At 43.1% G+C, this 12,311-nt stretch overlaps 1 protein-coding gene across 1 annotated transcript in view; it reads left to right on the forward strand.

Moving 5' to 3' along the window:
- Nucleotides 1-12,311, forward strand: part of FKBP9 (FKBP prolyl isomerase 9) — a 33,488-nt gene that overhangs the window by 17,147 nt on the left and 4,030 nt on the right. The window contains exons 6-8 of the mRNA XM_019757313.2: nt 3,832-3,977; nt 7,278-7,464; nt 11,023-11,168. Coding sequence (XP_019612872.2) covers nt 3,832-3,977; nt 7,278-7,464; nt 11,023-11,168 — 479 coding nt within the window. The remainder of the gene's footprint in view (nt 1-3,831; nt 3,978-7,277; nt 7,465-11,022; nt 11,169-12,311) is intronic.

Genomic DNA, 12,311 nt, shown 5'->3' on the forward strand with positions numbered 1-12,311 from the left:
ATTTAGTCATCCGGACACATTACAGAACAATTTTTATATGGTATTATTTTATTTGAATAATTCATTCTTTCTACTCCTAGGATCTCTTCATTTAAATTTTTCATTTGATTTTGTTGGAAAAAAGTGATAGTCATGTGGTTCAAAAGTAAAGCAAAATATGCATTAAGATACGTTGCACCAGCTGTCCCTGCCTATTCATGAGCCCTCTCCCAGAGCCACTTAAGAGTTAGCTACTTTTATTAATGTTTCTTTTTTATTCTTCTCGTGTGTGTATTTTTTCTAATACAGCTATAAGCAAATACAAATGTTGTCTTATTTTCTCCTCTTTATAGTACATAGCATGTAGAGTATGGTATATCGTATGTATCCTGTATATTCTGCTCCTTGTTTTGTTTCACCTTGGAATTTTTCCATATTACTGCATAGAGAGAAATCATTTAATTTTTATGTCTGCCGAGTGTTTCATTGGGTGAACATACCATATTTATTTAACCATTTCCCTATTGATGAACCTCTGGGTTGTTTTTACTCCTTGTCTATTACAAAAAACTTCGTGTGTGTGTTATTACTTATCACATAGGAGCTTGGTTCTGTCCTTTATTCCCTGGAATTTTATTTCGAATTGAAAGACTGTTTTTCTAGTGGATATCAGATTTCTTTCTGTTTTAATGCAACCACAGTTTTCGTAGGTTTCAAACAGGTTTTCATTTTTGTATGTTGGGATCTAGCCTGTCCTAACAGATAAATAATATTCCGTTGTATAGATTTGCCTTAATTTAGGTAATCAATCCCTACCTTTTGACATTCTAGGGAGGGCTGCAATAATTATTTTTGTAGCTGAATCTTAATGTATGTGATTGTTTCCTTGGGATAAATTTTTAGAAGAATCTCTGGGTCTCAGGTTTAGGTTTTGTGTATTTTTACAGCTTTTGCTATACACTACAAAGTTGTCCTCAAGCAAGGCTTTCCATTACTGTCTAATAGTGCCCCTTTCCTTACAAACTTGATAACGTTGAGTATCATTTTAAAATAATCTTTGCCGATTTTTAGAAGAAAAATGGAACTTAATCGCTTTAATCTGAATTTCTTTGATTGCTATTGAGGTTGAAATTCTTTCAAATGTTTATTGACTGTTTGGGTATCTTCTTTTGTGATTTACCGTTTATGTCTTTTGCCTGTTTTTATATTGAGGGTACTGATATTTGTCCTTATCTTATTGATTTGAAGACCCTATATGTTAAAGATATTAACCCTTTTGGGGTTGTATGTTGTTGAGAGCATATTCCCTGTTTATTAGCATTTTAATTTTGGTCATTGTGATTTTTGACCTATTTAAATATAAACGTTTTATGTTGTTAAATACATTCCACTTCTCCTTTATGGCTTCCTTTATTCTAATCTAAATTCTTATATATTCTGTCTTTGATGACTTGCCAAAAAGTCTGTCCCCTTCCCTAAAGTATACAAACATTGGCCTGTATTTTCCTCATGCCTTTTTAATAGTTTTGTTTTTTTATTCTGTAAACAAGTCTTTATTAGAATTTTTATTTTACAAAGAATTGTTCTTATTGTATAAGTGAAACAGTGCAAATATATATATATAATGTAATAATTTCCCATCATCCCCTTCCATTCTTGCCACCTGGACTAAATATTAATAATCTTTCACAGCCTGTCTCCATGCTTATAAATGCTTTCATGTTTAAAACTTCAATCCATCTGGAATTTGTTGTGGTATTCCGTGTGACAGTAGGATCTATTTTTTTCCAGATGGTTAGCTAGTGTTTTCCAACACCCTTCATTGAATAACTGTTTTTTTCCTTACTCATCTAAAATCTGACTTTTATTATGTACCAAATTCTTAAGTATACTTTTGGTTCCTTTGTCTGTCTAAAATTTTTATCCTTTTCCATTGGTCTAGCTGTTCCTGAGCCAGTATCACAACATCTTTAACTGTTGAAGTTTTAAAATTTACATGGTAGAGAGTATTGTTTTTAAACATTATTATTTTCTACTAAGTGATACATTGACATGGTTGAAAAATCCTGAAAGTATAAAAGGATATACAATGACGAATTTCCCTCAATCACCTAGTGCCACTCTTCACAGGGAACCAGTGTTACGAATTTCATAGGTCTTCCATACATATACAGTGAAATACATATTTCCCATTTTAATGTTTTACAGGAATGAGAGTTTGCTGCATCCTGTGCCTTCAAAACAGTATTCTTCATTATTTTTCCAAATGAATTTTACAGTCCCCTCCTCTCCCATACACACCACTCAGATATTGATTGGAATTGTTTAGAAATTCACAAGTTAGTTTGGGGGAGCATTGATAACTTTACAATTCTCAGCTTTCCCGTGAGGAAACATGATGGTTTTCCATTTATCTAAGTCTCCTGTTAAAGTTCTTTAACATTCTCTACCCTTGAAGCCCGCCCTGCTCCTCCCGTCTCTTCGGAAGCTGTTTCCTGCCTCGAGGCCTCGGCCCCGCTGGTACCCCCGTACTCTTCCCTTGGTGATCCCCCCATATCATCCCTCAGCGTGCCCTGTCTCCCAAACCCGTGGAATCTTTGCTGGCTATTCCAACGGGCGGGCGGCTCTTCCCTCCTCTAAGGCACCTGCCGTCTCTCGCACCTCCTGCTGTCCCCCTTTAAGGGGTCCGTCTCACAGGTATCCTCTTGCCTGAATGGCTAGCAGTGAGCTGCTCTTTGCTGATGATCGTCAGGCACCTGCTGGAGAGGTAGGAAACCTGGGGAAGGAGCGAGGTGAGAGCCGAGCCTGTCCTTCCTTTGCTGTGTGTTCCCATCCTGGGCTTCCTGGCCCCTGTGAGGGGATGAGGTAGGAAGCTCCTCAGTGCTACTTCCCCAGAGCCTTCCCCAGGAGGTCCTGCAGATAATCCGCTTTCTGGGTGAGGACGTTCACCTGTTATCATTTCTCCACACCCCTTGGCTTTGTGGTCTCTGAGGGGTGTCCAGAAGGAATAGCCCCTCCCAGCGCTGCTTCATTTCCCTGGCCCCACTGGGCTGGCCGCCTTCTCCGAGGCAGGCATCGTTTGGCTGTGTTTGATGGGGTAACGGCAGAACTGACTGGCACTTTTAGGACATGCTTTTTGCCACAATTGCACCAGGTGGGGGTGGGTAATGGGTACAGAGTTGGGTAGCAGACGTGGCAGTTTTATTATTGTACTCGGGAATCATCAGGCTTTGGGGAATTGATTCTTGTTCTCACCAAACTCACAGCACTCAGACTCAGTTGGCAGTTTACACAGAGGCTGGAGCTCCGCTGAGCGGAATGCTTGGGCCTCCTGCCATTGGCACTTGGGAAACCCAAGTCCTCACCAGAAGGTAGCGGTGAGCAGGGGTGACAGCAGGGAGCATGCAGCCAGGCTTTGGTGAGGACTGCACCAAATGGCTCAGTGTCTGTGCTACTTTAATGGCAATCCGAATATTCATGTCCCACCTATACAGCTATTCTCTTCTTTAGGTGCTGGAGACATTGTCTTCATTTCTGATGAGAGCCTCTTGATGCATTTTTTCATTAACTTGACGTGGGCAAAGCGTCCAGTCCAATTTACATGAGCTACATTTCCATGCGTGCTCCGGTCGCCGCGTCCCATTCATAACCTGCCACACCGAGGGTGGGAGGGCTTGTTTCTGGGAGGGCTTCTGCTGACGCCACTCCCACGCCGTGTGTGGATTCCTGTTCGCAGTTTCAGAGGAGCACGTCTCCCGCCTGTGTCCCCGGATCCTACGGTTCCCCCCGTTCCGGGGTCTGGAGGCCAGTGTGTTGCCCTGTGAAGAACCTCGTTCTTTTCTTCCCTTCCAGTTACTCGCGGAACCGCACCTTTGACACGTACATCGGGCAGGGCTACGTGATTGCGGGGATAGATGAAGGTTTGCTTGGCGTTTGCGTGGGAGAGAAGCGGAGGATCGTGGTCCCGCCTCACCTGGGCTACGGAGAGGAAGGGAGAGGTGAGTGCTGGCTCCTGCTTCAGGTGAAACCAAGCTGCACTAACTGCCGGCTCCCAGGCTGCTTCCCAGCAACCAGGGCTTCTGGAGAACCCAAATGGCGAAACTGAAGTCCGGCTGGAGGCGGGAATGCCCGAGTAGCTTTAGTTTCCAGAGATGCTCTCTTGTTTCCCCTTGTCCTCCCTGCCCACTTTCTTTTTGATTTTGAAAAATTGAAAACCTGCACCAACGCTGAAAGAACTGTACAGTGAACTCCTCTTACTTGGACCAGTTGTTAACAGCTTGCTGTATTTTCTCTGTCTCTCTGTCTATCGATTGCATTTTGTTGTTGTTGAGCCATTTGAAAGGAAATTACAAAAAAACCTCTTTGGTTTTTGTTTTTTAACAACTGGGCCGAGGTGTCATGTATGTACCATAAAATTCACCCATTTTCAGTATCCAAGTCAATGATTTTTAGTAAATGTAGTGAGTGGAGCCATCATCACCCTAACCCAGTTTTAGAACATTTTTGTCACCTTCATAGTAAAGTCCCCTTTAAAAATTACACAAATAAATACATGTTTGCTTTATTAAAAGAAAATACAGATAAACAAAGTAAACAAAAATCTCCCATAATCTCATCACCGAGGAATAAACATTGTCATGCAGGGTCTCTGGTCCCGCTCCCCACATAAGAACACAGGACATGGTGAGGCCAAAAAGGAACACCCACGGAGCCGTAGATAGGGGAGTCATACCACTACATTCTTGCTGGCGGCTGTGGTGGAGACACAGGGAGCAAACATCCGCCAGTACCCCAACAAGGGTCTCCCTGCACCCCAGTCTTGGGGTGGCTGGGCAAGACACAGGAAGCAGGATCCACTTGATCTGCAATCCACCGTCCGCTTCTCTGCCAACCAACTCACCAACCCCCTAGTGTAATCATGGCGGTTATATTAGTGGCTAATGGCTAACCAGTAATAGCTGATGGCCATCTACTGCCCGAGCCACCACCTTTCCACGTGAGGCCAAGAGCCTGGAAACTGCTCTCTGGGACTCTGTCCCCACAACATTGTAATGTGGTAGGTAGAAGACCGGCCCCAGAAGATATCCATGCCCCCAAACCTGTGAATATGTTACTTTGCATGGAAAAGGGATTTTGCAGATATGACTCAGGTAAAGATCTTGAGACGGGGAGATTATCCTTCTGGAGAATCCAGGTAGCCTTAATGTACTTACAAGAGTCTTTGTAAGAGGGAGTAGGTCAGAGAGAGGAGAAAATACTAAGCTGCTAACTTAAAAGATGGAACAAAGGGCCACAAGTCAAGGAATGAGGGAAGGCTTGAGAAGCTGGAAAAGGCGAGGGAACAGACTGTCCCCTGAAGCCTCCAGAAGGAACGCATCCCTGCCAACACCTTGAATTTAGACTCCGATCTCCAGAGGTAGGACAATAAATTTGCGTTATTTTAGGCCACCAAGTTTGTAGTAATTTGTTACAGCAGCAATAGGAAACTAATACAACCATGAAGTAAAAACTTGCATATTTGAGTATATGTAAATCTATATAGGTAAAATGAAATCCACATCCACATCCACCTACACTAATAAATACTGACAAAAATGGGATCTTCTATACATATTACTCTGTAATTTCTCTCTTCACCTAATTTGTTGTGAACAACTTTCTATGCCAATACGCAGTTTTAATGGTTGCATAGTATTCCCAACCAGATTATCTTTCTTAATTATTTTTTTCTCATATACCACTTTTTGCTAGCTTGCTTAGGAATAGTTGATGCAGTATTTCTTTTGTTTTTGTTTTCTTTTTGCTGATGGTATTCTGAGTGACCTGACTGGCTGTACACATTCATTGTGTTAACCTTCTTCTGATTACTGCTGATATGTCATGTGGATCTTTGGAATTTTCCCACTAGGCTTTGTGCAGAAGATGTGAGAAACATCAGGTTGGTTGGAAACCAGGGTATGCCGTAAAGCAACAGTGTTTCTTCCTTGACTCAAATTTCTGATTTATGAAGCCACAACGCATCACAGCTTAAGACATATTTATTCACTATGCCTTGCTTCGTGTCCTGTTTGTCTCGTGTCTTGATGCTTCATTGTTTTGTATCATGTAAACTTCTAGCCAATTACATACAGAAATAGAAGACGACTTTCTGAGTATTCATGTTGTGTTTTGCCCTCGAGACTAATCCTTCCTTTCTTTAAAAAGAGTATATTGATGGGAAACATTTGCTTAAATTATTTTTCTTCTTTTGGCTTTCTATCAAGTATGAGACAGAGCTCTGCAGAGGATTATATAAGGCTCTGGAAAGCATCCGAAGACTCATAAATTTTCTGTGCATGAGACTCATCCTGAATCATATGTTGCCATGGGGGGAGGGGCACCCTGACGTGTAACACCCAGGTGCTTTTGTGCCGGGTCCACCTCTGTCCTCTTTTGATTAGCACCCCTGCTGTCTTGGTGGGGTGTGATAGGACCTCATACTAATCCCCGAGGGACTGACCCGAGAAGAGTGTCAGGACACAGAAGTTTGTGGTTTCCTCACCACATACCACAGGGCCAGTCATGTAGGAAACGTTCATGAAATATTTGTGAAAGGAATGAAAGGCTGTGTTCTCCATGGAGTTCACAGACTCCGAGCGTTCTGCGCATTTCATTTCGTTGCAGCCATTTTTATTGAGATGTGAGGTAGTGTTTTCAAAAGAGATAATGGGAGAGAAAAATATATTAGTAATTTTGTGTAGAAAGAACAAATAAGATGCGTTGTAAAGGCACTTTGTGAATGCTGGGCATACTGTGTATATCCTAAGGGGTGTTTATGGGCCGGTTTGGGCTCGGTGTTTTTCCACTATGAACTTTCTGTTAGTTTTGTTTCTCTTGTACAGTGAGAGGGCCCTGGAGTGATTTTTACTCTACAGCTGATTTTCTCATCTCACCTCTTAACTCTGGTAGGAGCAGGGTGAGACTTAATTTGGCCTAGCTTATAGTTTCCTGGTCTGTGAGGAATTTAGCCATAAATCTTTCTGGCTCAACAATTCCATGGGGCAGTAGCTCATCATCTTGACTTGTAGTCCAAACCATGCTCCTAACTGGCTGTGTGACCCTGGACAAATCTGTGCCTCCATTTCCCTATCTATAAAAGTGAGAGTTAGGTTACTTCTAACGGCCCTTCCAGCTTCGTTCTCCCTGTGTTCCCTAGGATTTCATACCTGGGTCCCCGTGTTCCTCACTGGATGCCTGTGAGGACACACGTGGTGATGCTTGAAGGGGTTCCTGCTTCATTGCCTGTGTCTGTCCTTTAGGGAATATCCCAGGCTCGGCCGTGCTGGTGTTTGACATCCACGTGATCGACTTCCACAACCCTGCGGACTCCATCAGCATCACCTCCCACTACAAGCCCCCCGACTGCTCGGTGCTCAGTAAGAAGGGGGACTACCTCAAGTATCACTACAACGCTTCGCTGCTGGATGGCACCCTGCTGGATTCCACGTAAGCGCAGCTGGGGGGTCGGGGGGCCTGAGCCCGGAAGGGAGCCGCCATGTGTCCCTGAGAGCTTTTATCTCCACGCCTCAGCCCTGCGTAGCTCAAGCCTACTTCACAGCTCAGGTGCATTATTCTGTGAGTTCCCTGTGAACAGTCTCCCCCTGCTCTTATGAAATTGTCTTTCTGGAAAACAATCTCATCTTATAACCGCTGTCTTTAAAAATTGACCCACAGATAAAATGCCAACTGCAGAGCTTGGCACATTGTCCGCTCCGTTCTGCCCCACCAGCCTCGTCCTCTGCTGGGACCCACCCTCCACCGCCCATGGCTGCCGTGTGCAGTGGTGCAGACTACACTGCTTCCACCTTTCCTTCGGCCAACTTCTGTCCTGGTCTAAATGTCTTCCCTTTTCTCAAAATCTTTCCTTAATTCTTACGAAGAACCAACTGCTCCCATCTCTGTAGGCTCATAGTATTTTGTGTGTTACCTGCCTTTCGTGTTTGCTTCTATCGCTTTTGCTGGTCTGAATACCTTAGTGACACCCAACGTGTTTGTTCATGTTTTTATTCCTTACACCAAGCCCAGAACATAGCGCAAAGGGAGCATTTTGTAAATGTTAATTGATTGAGATGAATCTGAAAACACATTAATAGCAATCGACAGTATAAACTAATATCGGAGGCTAAAGGAGCTTTGCTTCTTATGTATGAATCTTCGGATGTATCTGTAAGTTAATACAATCTTGTCTTCTTTGGGAAAGAAACATTTTTAGCCTTTCTTTGTATCTCTGTACAAGCACATCCATTTTTGTACTGAGGCTGACTTAAGTTCCTAAGTTTGGTCTTGGGGAGAAAGAAGGGCTTCATATGACTGTGTGCTGCTGCATTTATTCTTGGGGGGGTGGGGGGGTGAGGGGCCTTCTCTCCCTTCTACAAGCTCCTCTGCCCTCTGGCTTCAGGTGACAGAGTGTGGCAGGGGAGAACCACACGTGGAGGGGGAGCCCTGGGGACATACTCTTCAGAGCCTTCTCTCTGTTGTCATGAGACCCTGTGTACTAATGCGTTTAGCGTATTTCATCAAGTCCAAAATGTACTGATTATTAGAAGCATCATTTTATGAATCTCTCAGAAAGTAAAAACACTGCCAAAAATAATGACATGCTGTCAATTGTAAAATGTATTTCAATTACAGATATTAAAGTATGAAGTAATATGCATTATAGCATCAATGAAATATATACTTGCTTCTGGGGCGAAGATTTACAGGGACCTGACTTAAAACAAACGTCCTTGCACCATATGGGAAACCTGTGGAGGGTGGCAAGCGGGGAGGAAGCATGGCTTGTAGTTGTTTTGGGGATTGCGTGAGCTTATTCATGTGAAAATGGTCCACAAGTTTAGAACAGTCCGTCAAGGCCCACAGCTTGCCATCATTGCTCTTGCTGATGTTCGTATTTTTGTCTGGTGTTCCTATGGCCGTGGAAAGGGGAAGTAGGGGTGGGAAACGAACACAGGAATTCCTTCCTGGTGGGTTCAGGATATGCTTCTCGTGTGGGCTGGGGAGCATCAGCCTTCCAGCCTTCTGATGTGCAGTTGGTGGGTTCACTGTCTTCTTCCACAGCATCCGGGAGCCACGTGGTGCTCCTTCCTCTTATTAGAGACTCTCTCCTGTACCTTGAAAGAGTCATTCGTGTTGCATGTAAAAGACAGCGTCTCCGCTGGAGTCTTGTGGGTGTAAGCTTCAGATTAATGGGATGATGGGAAGTGTGGTAGGCGCCTGCCTCGCTGTGTGTGGGAGAGGAGCCCCTTCTGGAAGGTGGGCCTGTGCCCACCCCAAGCCCTGTGTGGACTCTATCAGTAAAGGAGGCAGGTGCTGCTGGCTCTTATGAGGATAGAGGGGCCTGTGGGTGGAGAGCCAGAGAGGGCAGCCGCAGGCAGGAAGCTTGCGAAGGACGGAAAGCGGGGAATGTACAGAAGGAATGAGGAGAATGTCTGAGAGGAAAACTGGTGGGGTGGGGAGAAGCCCAAAGGATGACCTGAGGAAAAGTAATTAGTGGGGTCTTCAGACATGACACAGGAAAACAAATTGTTTGCTTGGAGGATTTTCTTCATGTGTGTTTAAGCTGGCCTCAGAGAGGAAGAATGAAGATTTGTTATTTGATAACTAAATGAGTGCTTGAATATTCTGTAAGACTTTGAAACTGAGTAGTCCCATGGGAGGTCCCCGATGGTGCCTGGAGAAACGCAGTGTGAAGGCACCTCTGTGCTGCTGACAAAGGAGGGCCTGTGTGTGGGGCTGGACAGAGGACGCTCCCTCCCGCCGGCCTTGGGCCAAGGCGTCCTGTGCCAGAGTTGGCTTTGTTTCAGTTTCATCCCAGGTAGGATAAATGCAAACCCTGTTTTGTTTTGCTGGCCCCAGGGAACCAGCCTGGCCCTGGGAACCAGTTTGAAGAGGGAAAGAGCTGGCAGCCCTATGCCCAGGGCAGGCTGGGAAGACTGAGAAGGGGATGTGACCCGAAGGGCTGTCCCTTCCATGTTGTCACCACCTGGTGATGGGCATCGAGGGGCCCCCGTGATATTGGACAGGCTTTTCTTCCTTGGCAGAGAAGAGCATTCCCACTGTTTGTCTTTAGGAAGTGAAAGGAATAATATAGGATTGGAAATAGATTTATTTTCAGAAGTGATTAAGGTGATAGAGCCAACTTTTATTTACCTGGATTACCCAGGGAGCATGGACGTTAAAGATGATTAAAGGAATGACCCAAATTAAACTCTCAGTTGTTTTTCTGGAGTCAAAGACTGTTACAGACACAAGCACTGTACACCCTCAAGGCCGTCCATTCATTGAGCCCTCCATACTTTTCCGCTTTCAAGCATAATATATTATTTACTATTTAGAACATTCCTGTGCGAAGGCAAATGTTATCTCCATCTTGTAGATGAGAAAGCTGAGATTACATTTGCCAGGATCAAATTAAGTGGCCTAACTAGGATTCAAACTCAGGTCTTGCTGAATCTAAAACCTAGGGTTCTAACTACATTATGTATTTTTAAAATTCTTATGAAAATTTCTGACTTGAACACTGACTGAAACTTAGAGAGAAAAATTGTAAGAACAGTACAAAGAACTTTCTTCCCCCTGAACCATTGGCAAGTAGGTTGCCAACACGATGTCCCATCACCCCTGTGCGTTTCCTACAAACACAGAGCTTTTCCTACATAACTCAATACATACATTAAAATCAGGAAGTTAGCATTGACACAGTACTACGTTTCAATTTTCAGATCCCACTTAAGTTTTGCTAAATGTTCCCATAAGGTCTTTAATATCAAAAGGACCCCATTCCAGTATGTTCCAACATGGAGCAGTTCCTCCGTTTCCCTTGATTTTTCACCATGACATTTTTTAAGATTACCCATGTTTTTCTGTAAAATGTCTCTTAATGTGGGTTTGTCTGATGTTTCCTCAGGACCCGATGAGGGTTCGGTAACTGGCAGTGATGTGAGGTGGTGGTGAAGTAATGGGTTGGTGACCTAACCAGGAGCTCTTCTGTTTCGTTTTCAGGTGGAATTTAGGCAAAACGTATAATATTGTTTTGGGATCTGGACAAGTTGTGCTGGGAATGGATATGGGTCTCAGAGAGATGTGCGTTGGAGAGAAACGGACAGTGATCATCCCCCCCCACCTGGGCTACGGGGAGGCTGGCGTGGGTGAGTAGTGACAGTATTAAGGGGTGTTCGGGACATGCTTACCATCCAAATTTTGTGCTTTTTGGAATGTCATATTTAGAACAACAGTATGCTTCTTCCATTTTAAACCCAAAGAATCTTTTTTTTTTTTTTAAGTATTTAGCATTTTTGTTTAAAGACCCCTGAGAATTCAGCGTCGATGCCGTGCTGATGCCTCATGCCCTCTTGAGAAAGCAGGGGTTTCCATGAAATAAACCTTGGACCTTTAACTTTCCAGGCAATTTCTCTTAGGCGAGGCCAAGTGCTTCCTTTTGGAGCTGTTTCCTAGGAGAATGGAATGCTCCAGGCCTTGGCTTTTCACGTCTCCTGAACCTGAAAACTATCCAAGGAAATTTCCTTTTGGAAGAGATTAGTTTCAAGTTCTGGAAGTTCTGGCTTTATCTCTCCCTCACAGCTGTTATGGTTTATGTACTTGATTTCAGCCAGAATGAGCCCCCATGGGTGATTTGGGAACCTCTTCTTTTCCAGTGTTTTAATGCTGCTCTTATCTGGAGGTGTGGAGGAGAGTGGAAGTGCTAACTTATAAAAGTGATAGTGACTTTGAATTGATTTTCACTTTTTCATAATTTTTAAATAATTGTAAAACTACTCTCTGCTACTCCCCGCCAATCTGAAAAGCAACACTTTCAAAAAATATGTTGGGTATCCTATAAGACCGTGATCCTATGATTATATATTGTAAATAATTATAATATAATCTATAATAATTTTAAATAATCACATTACATTTATATATATATATATATATATACACATATATATGTGTGTGTATGGATACATATGCACATACATACTTATATAACTTCTTTGGGGCTCATAATATATATACTGTTCTTGAGTATGTGTTTACAGTCATATCTTGGGTCATGATTTTAAGGCATACTTTATTATTCTTACAGTTCTGATGTTAGATTTATTCAAAAATTCTACCATTGTAGTCTCTACTAGTGGCTTTCAAACTTTTTTCACCAAGACACAGTAAGAGATACATTTTAGCTTCTAATCTGTATTACATATAAACATACAATATCATATATTTATATACATTTAGTTTTATATATAAAATTGAAACTCGAGTTTCATAAAACAATACATATCCCTTCT

The sequence above is a fragment of the Rhinolophus sinicus genome, linkage group LG09 (assembly GCF_036562045.2).
Source record: "Rhinolophus sinicus isolate RSC01 linkage group LG09, ASM3656204v1, whole genome shotgun sequence".
Lineage (NCBI taxonomy): Eukaryota > Metazoa > Chordata > Mammalia > Chiroptera > Rhinolophidae > Rhinolophus > Rhinolophus sinicus.